This window comes from Ochlerotatus camptorhynchus, unplaced genomic scaffold, assembly GCF_037179485.1.
Source record: "Ochlerotatus camptorhynchus isolate MF236.1 unplaced genomic scaffold, CSIRO-AGI_Acam_v1.1 ptg000068l, whole genome shotgun sequence".
Taxonomy (NCBI): domain Eukaryota; kingdom Metazoa; phylum Arthropoda; class Insecta; order Diptera; family Culicidae; genus Ochlerotatus; species Ochlerotatus camptorhynchus.
Window position 1 is genome coordinate 467666 of NW_027040558.1, and position 27446 is coordinate 495111.

General features: G+C 39.3%; 2 protein-coding genes across 2 annotated transcripts in view; one reads left to right on the plus strand and one right to left on the minus strand.

The window, feature by feature from the left end:
- Positions 1-638: 638 nt before the first annotated feature.
- Positions 639-25952, minus strand: LOC135697208 (uncharacterized). Its single transcript, XM_065216837.1, has 2 exons — positions 25924-25952; positions 639-2269 (listed from the first exon to the last, which is right to left on the minus strand). The coding sequence occupies exon 2, from the start codon at positions 2255-2257 to the stop codon at positions 917-919; it is 1341 nt and encodes a 446-aa protein (XP_065072909.1). The 5' UTR covers positions 2258-2269; positions 25924-25952; the 3' UTR covers positions 639-916.
- rdo (reduced ocelli) overlaps positions 8888-27446 on the plus strand; it is a 392245-nt gene continuing 373686 nt past the window's right edge. The window contains exon 1 of the mRNA XM_065216836.1: positions 8888-9963. The gene's annotated coding sequence lies outside the window, so the exon portion shown is untranslated. The remainder of the gene's footprint in view (positions 9964-27446) is intronic.

Sequence of the window (27446 nt, forward strand, 5' to 3'; positions counted from 1 at the left end):
ACGGATGGCAAGGCCCACTCCTTGCTGCCAGTACCGACGACTACCGGTTTGAAGAAGCAGGGTGTAGTTCTTGCCGGCAAAGTCTGGCGCGACCACCCAATTATCCACTTTCGTCTCTTGCAGCGCTATAACGGACGGTTCATGCTGGCTGATGAGCAATTTGAGCTCGCTGATGTTGGCACGTAGACCACGTATGTTCCACTGGAGGGCAATACATTTCGTGGGATGACTACTGCTGACTGTTGCTGATGACGAAGATGATGCTGACGGTCTACGCGTTGGACTTGACATATCGGCCGGATTCCAGGAGGGAACAGAGGGTGCAAGACACTCGTGACTGGTCCCACTCTCGTCCCCCTGAACATCCACTTCCGTCCTGGGAAGGGGGGAGGTTACTTCACGCTCTCCCTCCCCACACCGATTTCGGAATACTGTCTGTTGCAGTAATGCTGACGGTGGAGATGAATCTCGACTTTGCTGTTGACGACGAACTTCACCGGCGGAAAAATTCCTGAACCGGTTACTAGGAATAATCGTGCCGGTGGCACTCACAATGTTGTGGTAGCTAGTGTTGGCTGACGGTGGATTTTGGATTGGCACTACATGCCGACGGCTGCTTTCGTTGGAAAATGGCCATATGGGTGTATTGGATGTAAGCGAGTGATATCGAGGTGGTATTATGGTAGGTAGGTAAGTGGTATGTTGCTCTAATGTTTCATAATCGACCGCAGAGGGGGATTCTCCATCAACGGGTTGGGGTAAGACGTCCCGGATGGATCCTCCAGCCTGCTGCGCTCTCTCCTGTGAGAGTGAAGGGGGTACTACACTTTCCCTCCCTTCAAGTCGATCGATGTCGTTGTCCGTTTCGCTTGTCCGGTAAGTATTGCTGGTCGGTAAACGTTTGGAGGAATGAATCTTATCGAAGATGCTGACTAGGGGGCGTCTCTTCGATCTCATCCTCGTCGACGCTTATCGTTTCCTGGTCGGATGTCGGTGTTTTTTCAACGGGCTTCTTCAGCGGTGGGCTTTGTCGGCCGGGTGAGGTGTTGTTGCTCCTGTCATGCCTTTTCTTCTTCTTGTTGTGTTTAGATTCCGTTGTCGCTGGCGATCTACTTCTGAGATGCATCGACGGTGTGCCTATCTGCGATTCTCCGGATTTTCTCATGAGTTGAGAATGCAGGTTCGAATCGATTGCTTGGTTCGATTGACTTTCAGAAGGATGGATCGGTTTACTCGGCTGAGCTAGCGGGGTTTGTTGAACTTGCGGTGTTCGAATCAGTTTAATGTGTCCCAATAATTTGTCGATCTTTTCGTCCTTCTTCTTCATCACTTCAAGAAGTTGAGCAATTTGGGCGTCTTTCTCCTCCATTTTCTTCTCCAGTTCCTCCAATTTTTTCCGGTCGGCAGTCTGCTGGGCTGCAGCTGCGGCGTAACTTCCTGTCCCTGTTTCGACTCGCTTGCGTGCTTCAGGGTACGTCAGATTATGATCCACTTTTAGACGGATCACTTCCACTTCCTTCTTATAAACCGGGCATTGACGGTTGTTCGGACGATGAGGTCCACCACAATTGATGCAGTGGGCAGCTGCTGCACACTGTTCATCCTCCGCCAGTTCATGATCGGCAGAACAGTTAAGGCAACGTTTCGGACCAGGACATCGGACACGGGGATGGCCGTATCGGACACAACCATAGCACAAGAGAGGATTAGGGTAGTACGGACGGGTAGCGACACGGAGGACACCAATTTTAACATGCGACGGGAAGTTGCTCCTGTTAAACGTAAGGATCAGGGCTGACGTGTTGACTGGTTTACCGTGCTCTTTGCGAGTGATTCGCTGGACTCGGATGACCCCCTGGCTAATGAGACCAAGTAGGACGTCCTTCTCCTCCATGCGGATCGCCTCAAAGCACGAAATAACGCAACGGCTCACATTCAAGTTGGGATGCAGCTGAACGACTACCTCAGTACCATCCAAAAGAGTGGACAACTTAAGTAGCTTATTAACCTGGACTTGATTTCTTACTCTGAGCGTGTATCGAGTTCCTTGAGCTTCTGTCGATGCTCCTTCAATTGACCCTCCTGCAGCATCTTCTACCGACTTTCCAACAATGAAAGGATCCGACTTTAAAGGTTTTTCTGTATCCTTACTGGTTAACAGAAGGTATGACAGTGAACCAAATTCACGCGTTGAATTTCCTAACCTTGGCCATTGTTCCCTTGACCCTCCAGGGTCGCCGCTACTAGCGGCCGTCATTACCGCCTTACACTACTCTACCACTTTCTCGCGCTTACACGGCGGACGTTGGAAAAAGGTAAAAAGTAACAACGGTCACCCGTTGTTTACCCCAGAGACGGTAAAATAAAGAAAAACAAAAGATTTTCCTACCTTACGCTCCTTCAATGTCACGCCTACAAAGCGAAATCACAAAAAAAAGTAACTCCCGTCACTTCCCTTTTCAGTGAAAAACTTTTCACCAAAAACCGAAAAAATCGATTTGTTCACTCTTGTGTACCTCTTGCCACTCGGGTCACACAGCAAAGAAACCTCAATGGACCACACTACACAACCGTCGAACGACGCGATGGCCGTTTGTTGTTTCCACTGTAACCACGCGGTGAGGCACTTTTATCGCACTATTATCACCCAAATTTTCACCGATAATGATCGGATTTGAATGTTTGTCACTAGTTAACACTAGCCACTAGCTGCGGGTGGCGTTTTTGAATCAATCGATCGCGAAATACCACCAAAACACAATAATATTCCGAGCGCGTACGCGGTTGCTATAGACAACAACGATGTCCCGAACTCGAATGAATGAAGATGGTGAATATATATATAGAAGAAGTAAAGAAGAAATTTATGGAGAAGAAGTGTAAAACATGAGATGAGCATGCAGACGATGAACCAGGAAACGAGCAAACGATAAGAAAGCTAAGTGAATTTTGAATTGTATCGTAAACACTAACACTCATCCTCACATCACTCTGAACACACCCATACACTGTTTACACAAAAACCAATTCAACTGACATGAATTCATCCGCAGGATGTAAAATGTCACTAATAAAGAACAACAACAACAACAACAACTTTGTCGTCGAATTTTGAACTGATTTGAGTGCATCTATTTTGTTTGTATTTTAGCTCATAGAACTCAACAAAATTTCATCACGATCGGTCGTTTGGTTGCAGAGATATGACAAAAATAGTAGTATTTTTTCGGTCAAACAGTAATACACACAATTTTGTTTTAACGCTTTTTTGATTTTTGCGACTATGTCCTCATTATTTGATTTTTTTGTGATTGCAAATTGAGATCACACGATCAAAAATAGAGGCGAAAAAAAAAATCGCGTTAAAGCAGAATTAAGTGTACTCACTGTACTGAACCGATTTGAGAGCAACGTGTTCAAATTTTGTTTTTTTTATCTAGTTTGTTTATTTGTGAGGCTCAATCGCGTTAGCTTTACGGAGCCAATAATTCATTGTTCTTTGTTTGTAACAAAACTCACTTAATTATATGTCAAGTAGGAGTTGGGTCGATAGGAAAAGGGGAGGAGCTTGGCGGTAGGATTTCGTTGCCTCATCAGCCGTTGTCGCCAGTATCCATTTTGTTTATATCTGTTAAATTTGGATTGTATTTATTTCTCATTTTATCTCTATTTCAAACAAATTCCAGATTAATCCACCCACCGCTGTTAAGTGTCTTTCTCATGTAATTATAAACAGCTGTACTCCATACTGTGGTGACAGTACCATGGTTTCCCAGAACATGCGTGAGTTAGACACATAGGGTGTCCACAGTTAAATTGTATAATTTTCAAAAAGCTGTAACATTTTGACTTTTGGGTTAATTTTAGTTAAATTTTGGGTGAGATGGCCTCAGCGTGTATTGATTACACTGCGTGAGTTTCATTGTGAAATTTCTAGAAGTTTTTAAAATGGAGTCGAAAGAAATTCATGATTTGGCAGGCAAGTTGTTCGTGCGGGAAACGGAGCAATCCTTTTGTAACAACTGACGGATTTCACGCCAACTCATCCAGTGGTTGGCAGCACCCTCTCAGAACCTTATGGAACTTTGTGGGTGTGGAGACTTAGCAATTTTAAGCAACTTTGCGTACTTATTTTTTTCAAAATTTATCTCGCCTAACATTTGATAAGGGTCAAAGTTTTTTGTCGATTTTTTTTCAAATCGATATAGCTTAAAAATGACAAGCCCTACAAAATAGTGATGTATGGCGAACTTTTAGCAAATAATCTGAAATTTTATAAAAAAATTTAAATAAATTAAAAAATTGGTTTCTACACTCTAAAAAAATATATTTAAAAATTAAAAGTCATTTTCCCAAAAATGCTACCTCTCAGATTTGCTTGATATTTTTTCTCATGAAAGGCAATATAATTACCTAACTTTTCTTCATACATCGCAAAGTGGGCGCTTTTAAGGAAAAAAAGTTGTTCGAACAACAACTTTTTCATGTTAATTTTTTTTTAGCGTGTTTCACTCAAAGTCGAATAGTAATACGCGCACAACCTTATTAAAATTCGATTAAACTTTATGGGTATACTTTTCGATAATCTGGGCGAAATCTAGCCTAACATTTGAAAACGGGTACAGAGAAGTTACCTGCAAATCGTCCAATAAGAGTTCAGAACAAAACGTTCTAATGAGGAACAGCCATCTCAGCATGGTTTGCACTTTCCTGTGATGGATTGTATTATAATATATGCATACACTCTATCCAACTTCTATAAAACCACCCTCAAATTGTTCCAAATCAACAGGTAAACTAAGTAAAAATCACTTAGTATGTTTTATTCATGAAAAGATTTCAATTCATGTATTTGTGATTAATTTAATTAGAAAAATAATCATTCATTTATTTTTATGTATTAGGTGTGTCCATTAGTAAGCAATATGCATATATGTTTATACCTCATCTCTCAAGTGAATACATATAATAGCGCAGGTAACTTAACGATTATTTAAGGCATGCCTAAAATAATCGTTAAGTTACCTGCTATATAGCAGTTATATAACAACGCAGGTAGTCACATGAGAGATATAAGGTTTAAACTTAAAGCACCGCAGTCTGTTTCTACCGACATAATCTAATATTTAAGTTTGGTGATATCACAACAATGCTCATAGTTGCTGTAGTGCATAGTTGTTGAAAGTGTAGTGCTGCATAGTTGTTGAAACGAAAAAGTGTTTATATATACAACAATGGAAAAATCTGCTGAATTGATTATTAAAAGGGTGCAATGTAGTGCCAATATAAACAATCCCAATTGCAGCCGCAATAATTTACGTAATTTATCATCAAGTCTCATAGAGAAAATACATTCATGGGGCTTTGATCATCAATTGGATGTAACAATGCGTATTTGTGAATCGTGTCGTGGAATTTTAGTGCACAATAGGACACCTCTCCCGAAAAAGAGGCGATCGGATGGAAAAGAATCAAGCCATGCTCGGAAGTTTGAAGAGCCGCAACCATCAACAAGTCATCAGCAATCAGAACATCAGGAATTTGATGATACACTAGGTAAATAATAATAACTTTAACTGTTTCAACTGTGTGGTTTAAGGATTGTACATCGAAGATACAACTTCATTTTCAACATTTTTTTAGCTGTTCAGTCATGTAAAAACTATACCTGGTACACAAAAATTTCATTGTTTTGTACCTATTTCTCAAAACATAATTTCTACTAAGCGATTTTCACATTCAAAGGAAACTCCGAAAAATTTCACTCTGTTTCCGATAGACTAATAATCAATGAAAAACTCAAATTATGTATGGAGAATTATAGGAAAATAAATTATGCACTAAACAAAAACACTAGAGTTTTCATTTATTAAAACATCATTCGAAATGCAGGAAAATCATCTGTATTAGGCCCTTTCAAATGTTAGGCTAGATTTTTGTTTTAAGCACGCCCAGATTATCAAAAGGTCAAAATCTTTATGCTCATTAAGTTTCAACGGATTTTAATAAGGTTGTGCGCGTATTACTATTCGACTTTGAGTGAAACACGCTAAAAAAAATTAACATGAAAAAGTTGTTGTTCGAACAACTTTTTTTCCTTAAAAGCGCCCACTTTGCGATGTATGAAGAAAAGTTAGGTAATTATATTGCCTTTCATGAGAAAAAATATCAAGCAAATCTGAGAGGTAGCATTTTTGGGAAAATGACTTTTAATTTTTAAATATATTTTTTTAGAGTGTAGAAACCAATTTTTTAATTTATTTAAATTTTTTTATAAAATTTCAGATTATTTGCTAAAAGTTCGCCATACATCACTATTTTGTAGGGCTTGTCATTTTTAAGCTATATCGATTTGAAAAAAATCGACAAAAAACTTTGACCCTTATCAAATGTTAGGCGAGATAAATTTTGAAAAAAATAAGTACTCAAAGTTGCTTAAAATTGCTAAGTCTCCACACCCACAAAGTTTCATAAGGTTCTGAGAGGGTGCTGCCAACTCCGAAGACGAGTTGGCGTGAAATCCGTCAACTACAACCCTTAATGGCCAAGTCTACATGAATGAGTGTCTGAAGAAATGACTGCTTCCGTTTTTCAAATCACACAACGTTCCTACGGTTTTTTCTATCGGATCTATCCTCTTGCCACCGCTAACTTGGATTTCAAAATGGCATCAGACATCGCTTTGCGAACTCTACGCATTACCCCGATTCCAAAAATACCCATATTATGGAGCATTTGACAGTATTTCCCAGTTTCCCAGAATCGCAAAAAAAAACTCGTAAATCGGAATTTACTCCTTAAGATGAGGGAGGTAAGCTGAATACTGCGTAAAAAAAAAGACTTCTTAAACGGAGGTTTCGGTGTATAATGTGTATATAAGATGGCGCATCTTGATCATTTTTGTGTTAGCGCCATCTAGTGAGTAAATTCTGTAGATTACTTTGCTGAGCCTCCAAAAAAAAACCTGATAATTTGAACAGAAAGGTAACTAAATTTAGTGCCAATCATTTAAAATTTCTGAAATCCATTGAAATTTCATTATGATACGGCTATTCGAATTTGAGGTCAAATTGACCCCTGGGTACAGACAACGTAAGTATTTCAATATAATGTTTCCAATAAATATGTTGTCTAGTTTTTTGGAGCAGATTTCATCTGATGTCAAAAAAATTTAAAAATGGCCTGATTTTTTGGGAAGTTCAGAGGGCTTCTGGAATGTTCTGAGAGTTTCATGACAGTTCCATGAACATCCGGAAAATTGTGGAAAGTGTAGAGAAGATCCAAAGTTTAAATAACTAGAGGCCCGTTCAATTAATTTCATAATTGCAGGAACATTACAGATGTTCCAAAAACAAAGTCCATAAAACATTAAAAAAGTTAAGAGTCCCATGAACGTCAGAAAAATTGCGGGAACTTCAACGAAGTTCCAAGAACTTTTGTAAAATGATGATAATTTTATGTTGGAGAATTTCATGACAATGCCATGAATTTAAAAGCAGTTCCGAAAACAGCAATAACATCCAAACCGTTCAGAACAACATGGAAGTCTTAAGATCTTTAGGGTAGTCTCAGATAGCTTCAGAGCATTGCATACATTTTATGAAAATTTCGAGAACTTGTCATTGAAAGTATGGGTTGAAAAAATGTCTCGTTTTCCCCCATACGTTTTCATAGCGACATTTTTTTTTTTTAAGGAAAAAGTCTCGTTATCATGTTAGGATAGACTTCAATAGAGCCGTTCAAATGAAGAAGATCACATTGATTTGTTACTGTCCATAGCATTAAATTAAACCCATTTAAAAATCATATAAAACAAACACATTTTTGTTCAAGAACCGGATCACAGTCCCTCTTTTAAGAGCAGCGTCATCTGATCGATTCATCGCATCAACAAGTAGTACCTACCTGGATATTGTGCATCGGGGGATGGCAGACAGCTGAATCCGATTTCCACCGAACCGTAAAAGCATGATTTCGAGCACCTACCCTTCGGCGTCATCCCATCATGTCCAAATCCAATCCATTCCAATCCCCTACGCCTATTTCAGCCGCATCCAAGCCAAAGTAGGAGAACACAATCCATAATGCACCCCTGAGGTAAAATGACCCAACATGTATGTTTCTCTCCCAGCGTTCCCATGCTTAATTCGTGAAGTTGACGAGCAGCACTGCTAACTAGCATTTCGGCACAAAAAAATCCCACGTCGGGTCATTTTACCTCAGGGATACATTTTGGCCTGTCTTCCCTTACCCACGTGCACGCAGCAACAACAACGTAGAGCTCTCTTCTATTTTTTGCGCGCAATAAATCGTACTTCCCTTCGAAATCAGTCATCCGGAGCTTAGATGGGTACCTACTGCCTAAATACAGTCAGTCACTGTGCCAAAGCCGACTTCGAGGGCTACGAACTGCAACGCGCGGCTGCTGCAACCCATGAAACAGTGTTTATTTTTTAAATTAGGGGTTGTGAATAGGAAATCAGGAGCTACGACGCCGAGGACGCCGAGAACGGAAAGCAAAGCATAATGTTTTTATGCCACACCGTTCGTTGCTGCTTCTGCTTTGTGAAATGCTGTCTGCTGCGCCTTATGCTGTGAAAACCGCGAGAACTGCTGATTTGATAGCGTGCTCTTCGTCTCTCTCTCTCTCTCGCTCGCTCGACTCTCACGGAAGAGTTTACGGGAGAGGTCGGTGGGCTCCGTGCTGCGTGTGCGATGTTTTCTGATTTCCTTTATGTTCTATGCTTTATGATGCAAACCGCGCCGGGCCACCCATTCTTCCTATTCCGGAGCATCGACACAGTTCATGTGGCTGATGTTGATGATGACGATGACGGTTGACGACGGCTAAAGACGACGAAAGGGCTCAGTTTACCTCTGACCACGATTGGGATTGGATGCGTCCCGGTTGAGCATCGTCGTGTCGCGGTTGTTGTGCTACGTTTGCGTCTTTTTTGCGAATGCGTCGTTCGATATTATTCTAATTTAGGTATATATTTTATTACGTCTATTGCTATCGCATTTGTATTTGCTTAGGACAAAACAGAAAACTTTGCAGCCTGCGGCCAGGATTTAATCGAATCAAACGGGAGTCGTTGTGGTTTGCTACTGAAGGGAGAAAAAAAAAATAGAAGAAGTTCAGACAACTGCCAGCTTAGAGGTTGGGATTTTCCGTGAATCACAAGCCAGAAGGTTTTTTGGATAGGGGAGTGCAAATAAACTTCCCGGAGGATTAAAAATCATCGATGCATCAGTGCGCACCGAATGCGACATACTACTGTGAAGTGAAATGAAACTAGCAGGGAGCAGGAAATAAATCAAGATCAACGCCCTGAATATCCAAAATAAAAGGATATGCACAACGCGAAACCAAGAGAAGATGTGTGAGTGCTCGCAGTGATTATTGGATTATCGGTGATTTGTTTTGATTCGAAAATTTCTGCCCCACGGGAAGAGGATATCCTCTCTTCTGTGCTGTCGCCTTCTGAGGTTTCGAAAATGTGAGCATTCGTCGTCCTGGAGTAAAGTGACACCAAACCGGGAAAGCATCCGGGTGTTTGCATTGAAGAAAAGTGACAAAAAGAGAACACAGAAGAAGAAGAAGAAACATAACGGCGCAAAGTGCAGGGAGTTTCGTGTTCTAGCTCGTGAGTTGGGGGTATGTAATTCGATAATTGCTGATCGGATTATGAGAGGGTGGTTGAGTCGTGTGTTTGTGGTGATAGAGCAAGAGAAGGATAAAGGAGAACCGAATAACGACCCTGAGGGCTGTAGGGTAACTTTAAGGTGATTGAAAAATACGAAATATTACGCCATCCAATAGAAAGAAGGCGGGTGATTGTAATCAGAGAAACGAGTGAAGAGTGGAAGTGTGTTATTTTTTTTATGAGTGAGAGATTGAACAAGTGATTTCAAGCCGGTGTGTAGCATGGAATTGGTGCATAGAATCTAGAGTTTTACAAGGTATTTATTACGTTTTAGTGTCAAAGTTTGAGCCTAAGCGGATTGGACTAATTTTTATGCTTAGACATGAGGCTCGATGAGCTGAGTACTACTACTGGACAAGCAAGAACAGGCGGAATGCTTGCGTTGTTGTTCATAATATGTACATGTAAAAACTGGGAAATCTCTAAAGCCTAGTAAGCAAAGGTACGGAGTGCCATGCCACAGGCGGTGGGGTCAAGGATTTTTTTCCTGGAAAATATGCGAATGAAAACGTGGTACAGACTCAGAATGCTTGCAATCAACTACTGTGGCAGTGCTCAAAGAACACAATGTAGGTGCAAAACTCCAGTTGGAACGCATTTGCCAGAGAACAAGAAGTATAAGAAGAGCATGTTAAATTAGGATGTGGGTTGTGGAACCAAATGCTTTTGGCTTTAGATTTTTTTTTCGGGTGACTGGCTATACAATTTGGCCTAGGCAGCCCTACTTTTGCTCAATAAAACAGATGAAATTATCCTTAATAAGTAAAAAAAATCTCCTTAAAATAGATCGGGTTGCTCCTTAAATGATTGATAAAAATACGTTAAAAATCTTAAAATGCTCAGTAAATATTTAAAGTACGCTACCTAAAATAGAGAAAACTGTTCATTAAGCATTTGAAAATGCTCCTCAGTATGCACCACTTTGCACCATTTTGAAGTGTAATTGTACCATATATCATGGGAAAAGCTGCTGTAGAAAGGTTAATAAGTACCATGAAATCAGCTGAAATGTTCAGTAGATCATTGTGTGCATTTGTGCATTTTTACTGAACATTTCAGCTGATTTTATGGTACTTATTAACCTTTCTACAGCAGATTTTTCGATGATATATGGTACAATTACACTTCAAAATGGTGCAAAGCGGTGCATACTATGGAGCATTTTCAAATGCTTAATGAACCAGTTTTCTCTATTTTAGGTAGCGTACTTTAAATATTTACTGAGCATTTTAAGATTTTTTACGTATTTTTATCAATCATTTAAGGAGCAACCCGATCTATTTGAAGGAGATTTTTTTTACTTATTAAGGAACATCGTCATTGTTTAATGATTAATTTACCTTTTTACCATTTGGCCTATCGCTAAATTTCGCATTTACAGTTATTCTACATTGTAATTGTGCATTTTTTCCTCTGTTCGGGACATAAATCCTCTGCGACCAGTTATTTGATGTATTGTGATACCCCGTGTCCTTAGTTTAAAGCATTTTTTTTAACACATTTATTCCACTAGTATAAATCACAATTTACATGTTCACATTTTCACAATATAAAACCAAGTAAAGAGCATGAACAGACAAAACATTGTTGGCATCTAAAACAAAGTTTACATTACATATAAACAATTTTAGAACCTTTCTTCTACTATTACTTAATTCAGTGATCAAAAAGTCCCTAAAGCCCACTATTTTATCTAAGATTGTCTTAAATTTCAGACGAAGATAGATCCATACATACTCCATGCGGTTTTTGGGTCTTCTTCAACAATTTTTGAATGCTTTAGCTTGTCGCGGAAGAAACTGTGCAGTCCTTCTGAGGACGAGTTTCTTATAATCTGTTCCGCTATATATGGCACTATTTTCCCTATATATTTTTAGCAGAGATATAGCGCTGGTATTGCTGAAAAGTTTGTTGTATTTGCTATGTGTTATGATGGATCTCGTGCAAACGGTGTGTGCTCAAGACTACAGCAAAATCTGTCAACCAGAAGTGATTTGCTTTTGTGCATGAGAAGATGAAGATTGAGGCCGCCACAATGCACAGTGGCGGGCCTCCATACAAAGGTCGGACAAAACCTCATATGTTAACCGAAATGGCTAAAACTCACAGGTTAAGATGATTTTGGTATCCTGAATGTATTTCTGATATGAAACTTTTCATATATTTTGGTTTTATTATATTAGGGTGGTTCTAAATTATGAAAGTCAGCTCATTTTGGGTTAAGTAAAAAGTAATCAATAATAAGCTATCACGATGTGTTAGTTGAATGGAAATTTTAATTAAAAGGGTTATTAGGGGGTTTTGAAATCATCATTGAGAGTGAAGTTAACTTTACTTGTGTATTTTTTGCTCTTAGGGTGGTCCAAAAGCTATAAAATCATATAAATTATTAAAAAAGTTCGATCACCTACGTTTTTCATTCAATGGATCGATTCAGCTACGCACACATGTTAGCTGACAAAACTGATTGGTATTTTTAGGGACCGTCCATAAACCACGTGACGTTTTTGAGGTGTTGATGGTTATGGTTGATGTTATATAAGGATTCATTTCTTTTACGTTTTACAATGGGATAAGATAGTCTCAAAATGTGAACTACGTAAAATGTGAACTGTCCCTTACCAATCTCATTTCAACGCTTTCATACATGCTCCTCTGAGTGTGGGCTATAATATACATTGATCTTTTTTTTTCACTTGTCGAAGAGATACCATACAGCGCGCTGCAGCGAACAAAAGAATGATGATACCTCATCTCATTTTACTTGTCGAAAGTGAAACAAATGTCAATACACATTCGCAATACCGAACAGAGTTGCTAATAAACAATCATCAGTGATCGGTGATCATATTGATAAAAAGTAGAGTTCCAGCAAATACTTTCAAATTGTTAATCGTGTGGTTTAGTGGAAATGTGCTCTAAGAAAAACGGTATAGATAACACACAATGAAATTTCTAGTTATATTAGAAGTAATATTTGTTTATATTTTATAGAAGTTTACTTCAAAAGAAAAGACGTATTGGAGGGTGATCTGAACTGTAGCAATGTGCGTGCAGAGCAGAAACGCAAAGCTGTCGACCAATATGTGTCGCTATATGTTGGATGTGCGGTAGAAGGTCGTGATGAGATCGTTTCCAAGCTTTTAAGGAGTTTTAACGAAGATGGCACAGTGCGAATCGAAAAAAGGATCAGTTTTTGAAGACCAATGATCAATAGTTTGTAGTTATTGTTTCATGTTTTTTACGGTTGATTATTTTTTGCTTTTATTTAATTTCTTAGGTTAGAAGAGTTCGTCGTTTTTGGTGAAGCAACATCATCTTTAACAATGCGGAATGTAGGTGGTCGTCCTTCAAAAGATTTTGAAGACATTTATGATCGAACCAAGCGGCAAAAAACAGAAGTGTTGCGTAATTCATTTACTCCGCAAGAACTGAAATTTGCTGCAGGAATGGCTTTGCAAGCAGAAGGAAATGCGGAATTGGCTTCGTTACTAAAGAAAGGCACCTGCACGACAAGCATTCCGATTGAGCATGCTTTGGCAATATATGTCGACGCAAAACTTTCGAAAAGAAGATACAATATCATTCGCGCACCGGTTAAAATTTTTTATCCATCTTATGAAAAAATATCTTCTTCGAAAAATGAGTACTTTCCATCACTTGAGCACTTTGAAATTACGGAGACTGTATGTAACATTCAATTACAAGCATTGCTGAACCACACTTGCTCTCGGTTGATTGTACTTGTTAAAGATAAATTTGAAAATCTAGTTCGTGAAGGTTTCAACTAGCTGCTCCGACGCTCACATTTTTTTTAACATCGGTGGTACCATTAAGATTAATTACCGACCGGAAAGTAGTTTGGGATAACCCTCGATCGTCCTCTACGCGATACTGTCGCCCTGTTTCATTGAAATTTGCAAAAGAAACTGTCGAGTTAACAAAACAAGAATTTGAGCGCATGAATGACGAAATTTGTAATTCAGAACCATTCGAATTAGAAATTTCAGGTATCAAGGTGTTAATCACATTTGATATTATGTTAACTATGATTGATGGAAAGACTGTTAACGCCATCACCAATACAAAATCTTCTCAGAGATGCTACCTTTGCTATGCTACGAGTTCCAATTTTAACGACATTGAAGAAATGTTCAACAGAGCTATCATCTCGGATAATCTGGAGTACGGTATGTGTAGCTTACATTGCTGGATCAGAACATTTGAGTGTCTGTTACATATAGCATACCGACTTAGCTTCCGAAAATGGATAAAAACTGCACATATGGAGGAGTACAACAATGCTAAAGCTCGAATTCAAAAAAGTTTCTTCCAGCAACTTGGATTACACGTCGATAAGCCTCGTGCTAAATTTGTAAATAGCAACGATGGTAAGATGGCATTTTATAAGACTGACTTTCTTTGATTTGCACGCTAGGATTCTTCAATATTAATACCTTTTACCTGTTAATATTCTAATCGTATCGTTCTTATTATCTACAGGTAACACCGCGAGACGTTTCTTCAAAAATGCTGAGATTTCATCTCAAATCACTGGAATTGATCTTGATCTTATCATTCGATTGAGAACGATTTTGCAAGCCGCTTCATCTGGAGAATCCGTTGACCCAGAAAAATTCCACCAATATGCAAAAGAGGCAGCCAAACGCTATGCTTCTTTATATGGATGGTATAATATGCCTACAACGCTCCATAAGTTGCTTGTCCATGGGTATCAAATAATAAATAACGCATTACTTCCCATTGCTCGTATGTCCGAAGAAGCCCAGGAAGCAATGAATAAAGAAATTAGGCAGCTAAGAGAGCATCACGCGTAGAAAGGTTCACGCAAGCAAACAATGAACGATATATGTTGTGGATTGCTTGTTGCATCCGATCCCATTGTTTCAAGTTATCGCCATGGGCAAACGGTAGTGGCAGATGAATTGCCTAAAGAGGTGCAAGATTTGTTGATAGTTGAAGATTGCGATGAATAAATGTTAGTTTGTTTAATAAATGTTTGTTTATAGAAATAAAAGTTAAATTTTAATAATTTTTTGGTGTCCCAAATTGATTACGTAATTGACTGTTTAAACGCTACTCAAACTGTTTATCAAAACTCTCAAATCACTTTTTTCTGGAAGGAAACCTCTCCAAAAATAAATTTCTTAACAAATAAAGGCTAAATCATTCTTAGTCATCACTCTCCTCCTCTCCATCTTATTGTTTTTTTTACGTAATATGTAACACTCACCTCCTTGTGATCTTTTGTCCGTAGAAAATTCTAAAATTTGTTAGGGCCGTGGTCAAGAAAGAGATAAAACTCGTTTGGAAGACTGTCATTTCCATGGGATTTCTTAGATGCGCTTGACTTAATAGCAAAAAATATGTCGGATGTTGTTATTTCATTCATCAACAGGTTGTTCGATTCCGAGTTAGCAGGATTTGTTCGATTGCATGGGAAGCCTGCAGAAGGCTGTGCGGTCGCTGCGGAGTAGAGTTTCTTGAAAAAATCAAAGACATGACTCTCCACATCGGATAAATGAGTCAGCAGTTAGTATTGATGTCGAAAAAAAAAACTGATGGTGCTTTTCTTCTGCTTCTGGATTCTGTCACTAAGTTGAAAATTGGCTCTGCAACTGCAAATTTTTCGCTTTAACCTGATTCACCACGGTCTTCCCGTTTGGATTTTGAAAACAGTTGTCATAAGCCCCTTTCAATTGACAATATAGTTGTTCGTTTATTGCATGAAACTCGGTTGTGATACAGTTGTCATTCTTGTCTATAAATCGTGAGGATCAGACTCTAATTGTAAGGTCCCGCTCTTTATACCCTTCGGAGTGTTGGAACACCCTCCAAAGGCGCACCCCTTCGTCAGTCAGATTCCTTCGCAACAAAATCAAGCAATAACACCGATAATGATCATTCACCAGAATCCTAGTCTTAACCACTTCAAAGTAGAGAACAGCGGTTAACAGATTAGGATCCACGTAGATGATAACTACCAGCTCGTTTTTTCGTTGTTTCAAGATCATCCTCGGTGGGCAAAGCCGAGTCTTGTCACTATCAACCAGGCATAAATAGTTATATAGGTTATCCAGCAGGCGTTACTGGAAGGAATTGTGCTTTCATTTGATGTTAGTTTGGTACGCCGCCCTCGGAACGCTTCTTTTATAGCTATTGCTATCATGAAAAAAGACGGTCAAAACCTTTTCCTCACTTTTTCCGACGTTTTAGAGGCTAGTTGTCTTCAAAAAAGTTGCTTTAAGAGTCAAGCCTACCTTGGAGGCTAAAAAATAAGCGAAATTATGAGATTTTTTTTCTCGGAAAGTGAATGACATATTTCAAATCCGTTTTCACACATGAATTGCTCCTACATTCGTCTTCGAAAATCATTATATTATATGTACCCTGGAGATGTTTGTTTCCCAGGATGCCGCTCCCAGAATGAGGACGTTCCACGCTGGAAACACTGGCACGAACAGAAATTATCTGTAATCAAAAATTTCAAACGATTTATTTAAGGTTCAAATGTCAATTATTCAAGCGTTTACTTGTATTTGTTTTCACTTTGATAGTATTGATGTTATCGAGAATACCATAAATCCCGAAAAACTAATAAAGCAACGTCATACATATAATTTTCAAATTTTTATGGATGGGTAGTATTGAAATCATGCTGCTTAATAGGAAAGGTTGTTTCAATATTTAAATCTTACTTTCTAAGCAAGATGATTAATTCTTTTATCACACGCTTAGTAACAAATAACTACTTATACACGAGACGTAATCCATATTGGACGTAAATCATGGAAAGTAAACGAACATTTCATGTAAAATTAAGTGTTCTCAAACCGAAACATAAGAAAGTCGACGAAGAGAACGTTTGATTGCATTGATTTTCTCGTTTCTTTCAACTGATTCTTATGTCACAAGAGCCGCTTACATGTATCGGTCTCAGGAAACCGAAATTTACATAACTTTTTAGTTTAGTAACGGCGCCGGTGGTGTAGTGGTAAGCGTGATTACCTCTCACCCCAGCAGGCCTGGGTTCAATCCCAGTCGGCGCCGCCGTGATGTTCTGAGGCATAACATCTCTGATCACGCCTTCCTTCGTATGGGAAGTAAAGCCGTTGGTCCCCGGTTCATGAGTTGATGGGTCGATAGGTAGGGTCCAGGTGTGGGAGCTGCCTTCCTGGCACGTCGGTAGCATTGGTGCTCAGCACGGAAAACAAGATCGACGGAAAAAACAAACCAAAGGAAAAAAATAACTTTTTAGTAGTGTGCAATAAATATGAGTCAAAGAAGTTTACTCTCTTTACCCTGCTTTTCTTGCGGAGCGATTAAAGTAAACTATTTTATTCAGATGACCATTAGATCATCTTAATACGCGTTTCCGTTTCTATTATATTTGGATTATTCGAAAATTCTGTTAGGATTATATGGAATCATCCTTGAGATGATTTATAATCTATGGCTTAGTGAGATTCTCCGATTTTCTTTTATTTGCTGCTTGATTTTTGTAATGTTCTTCATCTCCATCTGCATTCTATGGAATTTCGAATGGGACTCTTTAGAATATTCGTAAGAGTTATTTGGCTTTTCTGTCTGTTTGAGAATGACACTTGGAATACTCTAGAATTCGATTTGATTTTCTACAGAATCGCACTTGAGGGTCATGATGAACCCTCTCTAGAAATCCTCTTTGATTCTCCAGACTAACTCTGGTGATTCACCGAACGTCTTCTGGGTTGGTTGCCATGATATATATAGAAGGTCCGGAGCAACGTGGTATTTGCTTGTGTTAGTAACGAAAACAATGTTAACATTCCTGGGCAACCATCACGTCAGCAAAATATAAGGAAGCTTAAATTAAGCCTAAGATATTTATGTGGAAAAAAGATTTTTAAATTATGCTATCAGTTAAGGTCAATTTATGTTACGTTATTTTGGTTCTCTTATATTCTTTTGTATTAAATCTGGTATTAAATAGTTATTTACGTGCAGCCTCTTCTTTGATTTAACTAACGGTTTTGATTTGGTTTTGCAACTGAACTTCGGTGTACCCAACAGTATTGATCGTTTGGGAGCATCCTTCTGCAAGATCAAAAATCTCCCACGACATGTTATTCCTACTATAGTTTTCTCGTATCGGCTGGAAAATTTCAGCATTTTGTTTGTGTTGCAGCTTGAATAGTCTGATATAGTTTTAATCTGAAAAGTGTGTTCAAAATTATCACCCATTGAATAAAGTTGAAATTTAAATGTGTTGAACATACCTACGGCTTAATGAAAAAATCTAATGAACACTCATTAGTTAATAATGTGCTTTGATGTCCTGCTATTCTGTCTAAGAGTTGCGTTTGGTTCACTAATATACTCTTTATTTGTTGAGTTTTCTTTCCGGCTTGGGTTCTTCTTTGGGTCAAATTTATGCTTGTGGTTTTTTTTTTCCTCCAAACGATTTTTAAATGCTTTACTTGAATATTAATCCGATTATTGATTAATTTATCAGGAACTCCAGGGAATTTCTTCTGCATAAGCGTAATAGAACGCTTTTTTACACCCTTTTGGTTTCGAAAACCGATTTCTTCAGTGGAAGAAGGTCCGACTGTAGTATGCATATTATCAAAATAGGAGTTCATTTTATTGCACACTTTTTTCCACGACTCAGTGGGCCGCAAGAGACCATAGTACTATAGATCCTGAACAAAATTTTCGAAACAAGGAATGTCCTTCTGCTTCTTGTTCTAGTGCATGGGTATAATTAGCCAGATCAAGAAATTCTTTTAAAAGTCTTCGTGCTAAGTAGCCAGCAGCGTACTCCGATCCGTCCACTTCTTCTAAATTATGTTCACTGGGGACAAATTACCGCGGTTCATCATCGTCGTCTTCGTAAATACAATCTGTCGTTCCAGCATTTCCACTGGAATCTTTCTTTTTCCTGGCTTTATATGCCGCACAGCAAAGTTATTGACAATAACAGACGTGACGTCACCACTTTTCACATCGTTCGTAGCAAGTATAAGCAAAACGATGCCACACGACTCCTTTCGACACGAATACCAATGCATCATCTCCTCCTCACCTTTACTACCGCACATCGGGTTGCTTGTGGATAGTGATATTCGGAATCTCTCTTGGAATCCTCTAGAACCACAATGGAGATTCATTTCTAGAACTATTCTTGAAATACTGGACGAATACAAATAATACACCGTGTTTTTTTTGACTCGCCATGGAAGTTTAAATCTGTTGCTGTTAATTTTTTGCATCAACCAGCAACTTTTCAGCAATTTCCTGGTAAAACTGATTGAATTGTCAAAGTAGATTTATGTGCTGATGTAGTGAGAACAGTTAAAATCCTGTATCCCATCTAGAAAACTCATCCCAAACCCAAGATTACAGTACAACAGATTTGATACACTAGATTCTTTGTGTATTCAGTGGACAGGTGGCGTTAGAAAGCAAATAACAGACACGTGTAGAGTGCCGCTTGACGTATCGGTAGTGGGAAACAGCAAACGATACAAGCTCGGCGAAGCGTACACCGTGGAGGATCTTGGCCTACCCGAACAGTCATTAAATTTCGACGAGATGTCTGCGCGCTTCAAACATTTGGAGGGTTTACCTGTGCAAAGTTTCGACGCCGCAGTTCCAGGTGTTTTAATTGGGCTGAACAACACGCACTTGCTGGCAACGCTCAAGCTTCGTGAGGGTTGAGTAAACCAGCCAATCGCAACGAAAACCCGTATTGGATGGGCTATCTATGGCTGCCAACGCGGATCCGAGGCCGTTCTGCAGCATCGCCAAATGCACATCTGTGCGAAACCTGCTGATCAGAATTTACACGACTATGTACAAAGTTTCTTCTCCCTTGAAAGCCTTGGAGTTGCCTTGGTACCGCAAATCGAAGGAGATGATGAACAGCGGGCCCGTAAGATCCTGGAAGAAACGACTGAACGCACAACCAGCGGACGATTCATGACAGGACTTTTGTGGAAGCATGACGAAGTGGCGTTTCCCAACAGCCGGCCTCTAGCAGAAAAACGGTTGAAGTGTTTAGAGAAGCGGTTGTCAAAGGATCCGCAGCTGTATAACAACGTTCGTCAACAATTATTGGACTACCAGGAGAAGGGATACGCGCATAAAGTGACTGCCGAGGAACTGCGTCAATTTGATCCACGTCGAACCTGGTACTTGCCTCTTGGTGTAGTGCTACATCCTAGAAAACCGGGAAAAGTTAGGGTAATCTGGGATGCTGCAGCGAAGGTAGAGGGCATCTCGCTGAACACAATGTTGTTAAAGGGCCCAGATCTTTTGACATCTCTACTTGCAGGTGTGCTGTTCCGATACCGCGAACGTGAGGTGGCCATTTCAGGAGACATCAAAGAAATGTTTCACCAGCTCCTAATTCGGGAGGAAGACCGTTGTGCTTTGTTGTTCCTGTGGAGAAACTTCCCAGTCGAAGTCATGGTAATGAATGTTGCGATCTTTGGTGCGTCGTGTTCCCCAGCTCAATCTCTGTTCGTAATGAACTTAAACGCTACGGAAAACGAAGTCGAACACCCAAGGGTGGCAGTCGCGATTAAACACCGTCACTACGTGGACGACTATCTTGACAGTCTGGATACGGAAGAGGAAGCAATCAAATTGGCGTTGGAGGTAGCGGAAGTCCACTCAAAAGCTGGTTTTCAAATAAGGAATTGGCAATCCAATAGAATGGCTGTGCTCGACAAAATCGGCGAAGTGAATCCCAGTTCCGTTAAGTGTTTCGCAGCAGACAAAGAGACAGGGAATGAAAGGGTCCTGGGAATGGTTTGGTTTCCAGATGAGGATGTATGTTCGTTTTCTCTATGCTTCCGGGACGAACTACAGAAACTAGTAGCAGGAGAAGTCGTCCCCACTAAACGGGACATGCTTAGAGTAACGATGAGCATTTATGACCCTCTAGGCATCGTGGCAGCCTTTGTTATTCATGGAAAGGTTCATGTACAGGATGTGTGGAGATCCAAGATAGAGTAGGATGATAAAGTTCCCTGGGAGATTTACTGTCGTTGGAAACAGTGGCTAGCTGTACTCTGGAAGATGAACACTATCAAAGTCAATCGTTGCTATTTCCCGAGTTATAGTTCCAATTGCTACAGATCCCTGGAGCTCCACATTTTCGTCGATGCTAGTGAGCAAGCCTACGCAGCAGTTGCCTACTTCCGAGTTGTTGACAACGGTCATGTTAGATGTTCCTTGGTATCCTCAAAAACGAAGGTTGCACCACTTCAATCTTTATCTACACCGCGCTTGGAGCTGTTAGCGGCGGTACTTGGAGCTCGTCTGAGAAAGACGATCGAGGAGAAGCATTCGTTAAAGATTCAACGTACCTGTTTTTTTAGTGATTCATCGACAGTCAACGCCTGGATTAAGTCAGACGCACGCCGCTACCGGCAATTCGTTGCGTTTCGGATCAACGAGATTCTCAGTTTATCGTCGGTAGAAGAATGGCGGTGGATACCAACGAAGCTCAACGTGCCGATAAAGCCACAAAGTGGGGAAAGGGACCATCCTTCGAGCCTGACAGCCGATGGTTCCGTGGACCTGAGTTCCTATACGACAACGAGCAAGAGTGGCCGAGGGATTGCCGCGACGAAATCGAACCGACAACCGTAGAACTTCGTCCTGCCTTTGTTTGCGAGCATCTTGTCATTGCTAATACGAAGTGCTGCATATGTTCTGCGATACATCGACAATCGGATGCGGTTGTATAAGAAAACTCCATTGCAGCTGAATGAATTGACACGGGACGAGCTGCAGAAAGCTGAACGGTGTTTGTGGCGGATGGCATAGTCTGACGGATTTCCAGATGAAGTTGCAGTGTTGAAGCGCAATCTTCAGTCAATTCCTGCAAAATGTCGTCTCCTGGATCGAACCACCTCGCTTGCTAAACTCACTCCAGCGATTGACGAGTTCAACGTGCTCCGTGTTGACGGTCGCATACAAGCAGCTGACTTTATTGATCAGGATGCCAGAAACCCAATTATATTACCGCGAGATAGTCGTATCACTAAACTGCTGTTGGATTCGTATCATCGAAAGTTTCAACATGCGAACGACGAGACCGTGGTAAATGAGATCAGGCAGAAGTTCTGGATACCGAAGTTGAGGGTGCTGGTACGTCTGGTGAGGAAACAATGTGCATGGTGCCGTGTGTACAAAGCCGTCCCGGTTGCACCTAGAATGGGATCTCTTCCAAAAGCTAGATTAATGCCATTCTGCCGTCCATTTAGCATGGTTGGAATTGATTTCTTCGGGCCATACACGATCAGAATATTACGTCGACCAGTGAAGCGGTGGGTCGTTCTCTTCACGTGCTTGACTATCAGAGCAGTACAAGAAAGCGATTCGACGGTTTGTAGCCCGTAGAGGTGCTCCACGTGAAATTTACAGGGACAACGGGACCAACTTTGTGGGAGCAAACAAAGAACTAACTGAGGAAATACGAACGATCAATCAACAGCTAAGTAGCTCCTTCACCGACACCAACACACAATGGAGATTCAATCCACCAGCGGCACCGCACATGGGGGGATGCTGGGAGAGGATGGTTCGCTCAGTGAAGACTGCTCTGGGAGCACTTCCTACCGAACGCATACTTGACGAAGAGTCGTTCGTAACCATGCTCGTCGAGGCAGAGCATATGGTCAATTCCCGACCGTTGACCTTCATCCCACTAGAGACCGCTGAACACGAATCCTTGAGCCCGAATCATTTCCTCCTCCTTAGCTTCGATGGAGTACGACAGCCAGTTAAACAGCCCGTGGATGAAAGATTTGCAATACGAAGTAGCTGGAACATGATTCAACACACGCTGGACAGCTTCTGGCGACGCTGGATCAGAGAATATCTGCCGACTATTAGCAGAAAAACAAAGTGGTTCCATAACGTCAAAACTATGAAGGAGGGTGAGCTAGTCGTCTTAGTTGATGAAAATGCACGGAACCGGTGGCAAAGGGGACGAGTTGTACGAACATACCCAGGAAAAGATGGTACAGTACGAAGGGTGGATGTACAGACATCTAGCGGTACTTTAAGACGACCAGTCGTCAAACTAGCCGTGCTAGACGTAGATCCGAGCTGTGACGCCGAAGCGATAGTTCTGGCGACACGAGGGGGGGGGGATGTTAGGAACGAACACCCCTCGAACAGAAGTAGGGCATTTTATTCCTAAGTGCACCTTCGAATGCGCTACTTACTCACACGCATACCTTGTCCAACAATAGGCTATAGAAGTGAGTTGCAGTCTTGATCTAATGTGACGAGGAGTTGTACCTAAAGTAACTTAAACGTAAAACTTATATTTATATTATACTAAAATTATGTCTATCCACCAGAAATCTAGATCTTAGCCTAATTTTTGATACTTGTAATTTGTTGTCTAGAATCATACAATTTCGGAGACTAAATGTAAGTAATTGTTAAATTCGTGATATGTCATATTATCTAAAAATAAATAACCCTTTCAGCTTTAAGCTTACTTGCATCACAAAAAGCGAGTTTGCTTCGGGGATACCGAATTTATCACAACATCACCATTTTTGCGTAATTTCTGAGGATGCATCAATATGATTGACTTTTTGGTTGGTTTCGTTTCAGCTGACTCCGTATAGCTCCTCTGCCGGCTGCTGATACCACTTCACACTGGGCCAGAAATGCCATCTAGCGGAGCAAAATTAATAACTCCGAAACGAAGCATTTCCGCGACTTGGTATCTCCGGTAAAGTTTCTCATCATAATAAGGACCATCTATTGACATTAACAAATAGTTCAAAACTCTGACGTTTGCCTTGACAAAATAAACAACTCTTTTTAAGACGTAAAATTTCCACAGCCTACTGGTTCCGAGTTATATGGAGTTGAAGAAAAAACTGTCGAAAATATGGTTTTTTCTTTCTGTTTCGGTTTTTTTTTGCTGACAACCATATAATGTTATATTTTAAACTTTTGCAAATACATTAAATAAACATTTGTTGTGAAGAAACATGCTAGTTTAAGCTTCAAATTTTAAAGATACACAGCTAAAAAAAAGTAGTGTAAATTTCCGTTACTATGATGCACATAAATGGAGCGTCATATATCATACAAGTTTAGATTATAGATCGTGTAAATTTATGAGACATGTAATGCAATATTCCATATATTGTATGCAACTGTCCACTTTTGTTTGCAACATTTCTTGCAAGCTGCTAGTTTACGTGAAAAGGAAGTTTACATGCATGCATGTTTGCATGCATGGATGTTTACATCGCCAGTAAAATTCAGAATTTTTTGGTGTGTATTGTTGAAAAACGAAAAAAAAAACAACAATTTTTGTACTTTAATAATTCCCAAAGCGCAAAAAATCGCAATCCGACATTATCGGCAAAAATTAAGCAATGCTCGTTATATAGTTAAGTTAAGTTATATATTAGTTATATTTAAAATTAAAACACTTATTTTCACATTTTTTCTGTAATTTCATATAACTCGAAAACAGTAGGCTGTGGAGTTTTGACCAGTGTCTGTTTTTATCATTTACCATCACATGCAAGGAGTATCGCTTCAACCCAGTGTCGATGAATTGCGTTTGTTTTGAACATCTTCGTAGTTACGAAACGAGCGAAATGAACAAATGAGTTTATTATACTTCGACGAATACGCGTTTGTTGATATTCACCAGTGCTCGATTATCAAACCCAAAATTGTCAAAATCAGAAGTGATCCTCAAAAGCAAAATAATCAACGACATTTTGGGCAAAATGATTATTTTGAATATTGTCGACCACACTGCCTAAATCATCGATATTATCATCAGTTCTGCTTGAGGCAATAATTTGCCGTCGATTTATGTCTAAAAACCACGTTCTTCAGCGCTATATTTGTTTAAAATGAAAATAATCATTTTGCATTTGATCCTCAATATCATCCCGACCAAGATGAAGACGAATATCAATATTTACAACAACAGAGGCGATAATGAGAATTCAGCCACGAATGAAGAAAAACAAATGTTATTTTTGATACTCAGAGGTTGCCTAGATCAAGGGAATTTGATTATATTAAAATTCAAATTCATGCAGGTAGTTGGTCTATCTGTTAAGGTTTTCTTCATTTTCAGCTAAATTGAGTGTAGAAGAAAGGATTTTTATCAGCACTGGTTTTGACTCCTTGAGAAGAGTTGTTTATTTTATCAAGATAAACAACTTTGTCTAAGTCGTCAAGTCTACAAAACGCCATTTCAATGCATTAAAAAAAGTTATAGAAAAAAAGACATCTCCACTAAAATGATAAAATCTCAAAAACACCCAAATATACCTGTCTCAAATTGTGATGTTTTGTTTATCAAGTATTGTTTAATTTTTGCTGAAAATGTCAGATTGCCATTTTTGCGTTTTAGGAGATATTAAAGATCAAAACTGTTGTTTTTTTTCGGTTTTTCAACAATATCTTTAAAATTTGAAGCATAAACCAGTATGTTTCTTGACAAAAAATATTTATTTAATGCATTTTCATAAGAGAAAAATATAATATTATTTGCTTGTCAGCAAAAAAAAACCGAAACAGAAAGAAAAAAACATGTTTCTGATTTTTTTTTAACTCCATATAACTCGGAACCAGTAGGCTGTGGAAATTTTACGTCATGAAAAGAGTGGTTCATTTTATCAAGGCAAACAACTTTGCGCAAGACATCAAGTCTCTAAAACGTCAGAGAAAGAAGTTAGATTGAGGTGCCATCTTTGCGGAAGAGTTTTGAACTGTTTGTTGATGTCAAAAGATGGTCCTTATTATGATGAGAAACTTTACCGAAGACACCAAGTCGCGGAAATGCTTCGTTTCGGAGTTATTAATTTTGATCCGCTAGATTGCATTTCTGGCCCAGTGTGCACTTGACTCTAAGAGACTTGAGTGTCTACCCCAGACTTAATGCCATCTTAATACTGCATTTCCGACTCCATCGTGATGGAAGAATTGGATTGATCATCGCCAGTTAAATTTCCGACCATGTTATTTCACTATTAACGAAAAGCTGGTGAAATGGTTCTTTGACAGTTCGCTTTAAGTATTCATTCGCAAGGGGTTTACGTTTGTTTTTTTTTTCTTGATTTGTTTTCCGTCAATCTTGTTTTCCGTGCTGAGCACCAATGCTACCGACGCCAGGGAGACAGCTCGCACACCTGGACCCTACCTACCCAAGTAACAAATCTAGAGCTGCTTGGCTATATTCAAAATTTATAAAGGTTTTATTGCAGCTGCAACCATTATCTACAGCTTTATGACGGTCATATACAATGCAAGTCATGGAACATTCTCATAGCTATCTACAAAACCCCTTTAATTATCAGCTTTAAAGGGGTTGCTGATGCTTATGCTATTTTCACTTATGAAAGGTTTTATGATTGCCTTGAATTATAAAAAAAGCAATATGAATTGCCCTTATAAAACCCAAAAATAAATCTTTTTATTGATATATAACTTCTTCTTCTTCTTCGCATTTCAAGCTTATTGCATATCGCATATTAGCTTATTGCGTGCTCTCAACTTAGTATTCTAGAAGCACTTCCACAGTTATTAATTGAAAGCTTTCGATGCCTGTACCATTTTTGCATTGGTATAACTGTGTGGCAAGTGCAATCATACTTTTATGCCCAGGGAAGTCGAGACATTTTCCAACCCGAAAAATTCCTAGACCGGACCGGGAATTGAACCCAGCCACCTCCAGCATGGTCTTGCTTTGTAGCTGCGCCTTTACCGACTGAGCTAAGGGAGGCCCCATTGCTATATAAGTAAGCGCAATAAAACTAGTTGGCCATGAAACAGTTATTTAAAAACAATTATAAGCATTCAGTTGCAACTTGTCAGAAGTGTAAATGGGCGGTTTATTTGAAACTGCTGGATACAATATTATTCTTAAAGAGGCTATGAAAACCTTTTGTAGAGTATGGGGCTTTCTTACAAAAGGTTTTAAGACAGCTTTATTGTGATTCTCAAACATGCTTTATAAACCTTATCAAGAGTGGTCCACTAAGCTGGAAGACGATCTTATAGCGGTTATCAAAAGGTTGTGCTGGAGCTATTAATTTTATTGGCGGTTTAATAAAATTGATCTCAAAAACCACTAATACAGTGCAATAAAACAAGAAATGCTACTTGGGTATCGACCCATCAACTCATGAACCGACGCACGCTATGTCTGAAGGCAATTTTTTTGCAACATTCATGTACCTCATATTTTTCTTCACAAGATGTTAGCATTGATCCTAACAATCAAATCTGTGATGGTTTTAAAATATTTCATCTTGGGTTTTTAGAGAAAAAGTGTTTTGAAGTATACGTAGTCGTTTACAAAGGCGTATACGAACTCTTGGTGATACAAAACTGTTACGGATCGAAACAAATTCAGCTTTTTGTTTTGGTCTTTATTTAAGAGATTTTTAGCCATTGGCTAGTTCGGTTATAACAAATTCAGCTGAAAATGATTCAAAATGGGACTAAAGTTGTCAAAATACTGGTAAAGTAAGATTCCCTTATTGGTACCGTAAGATATCGTAGCTTTGTCATGATCTCATAATGTTTATTTAAATTAATAAAATAATTAAACAATTGTGTAGTCTCTAAATTTACTATTATTCAGCCATACCATTGCAAAACGATATAGTGGTTCTTAGAATTTGGTAAAAAATTGTAATTTTATTCCTTTCTTGGGAAATT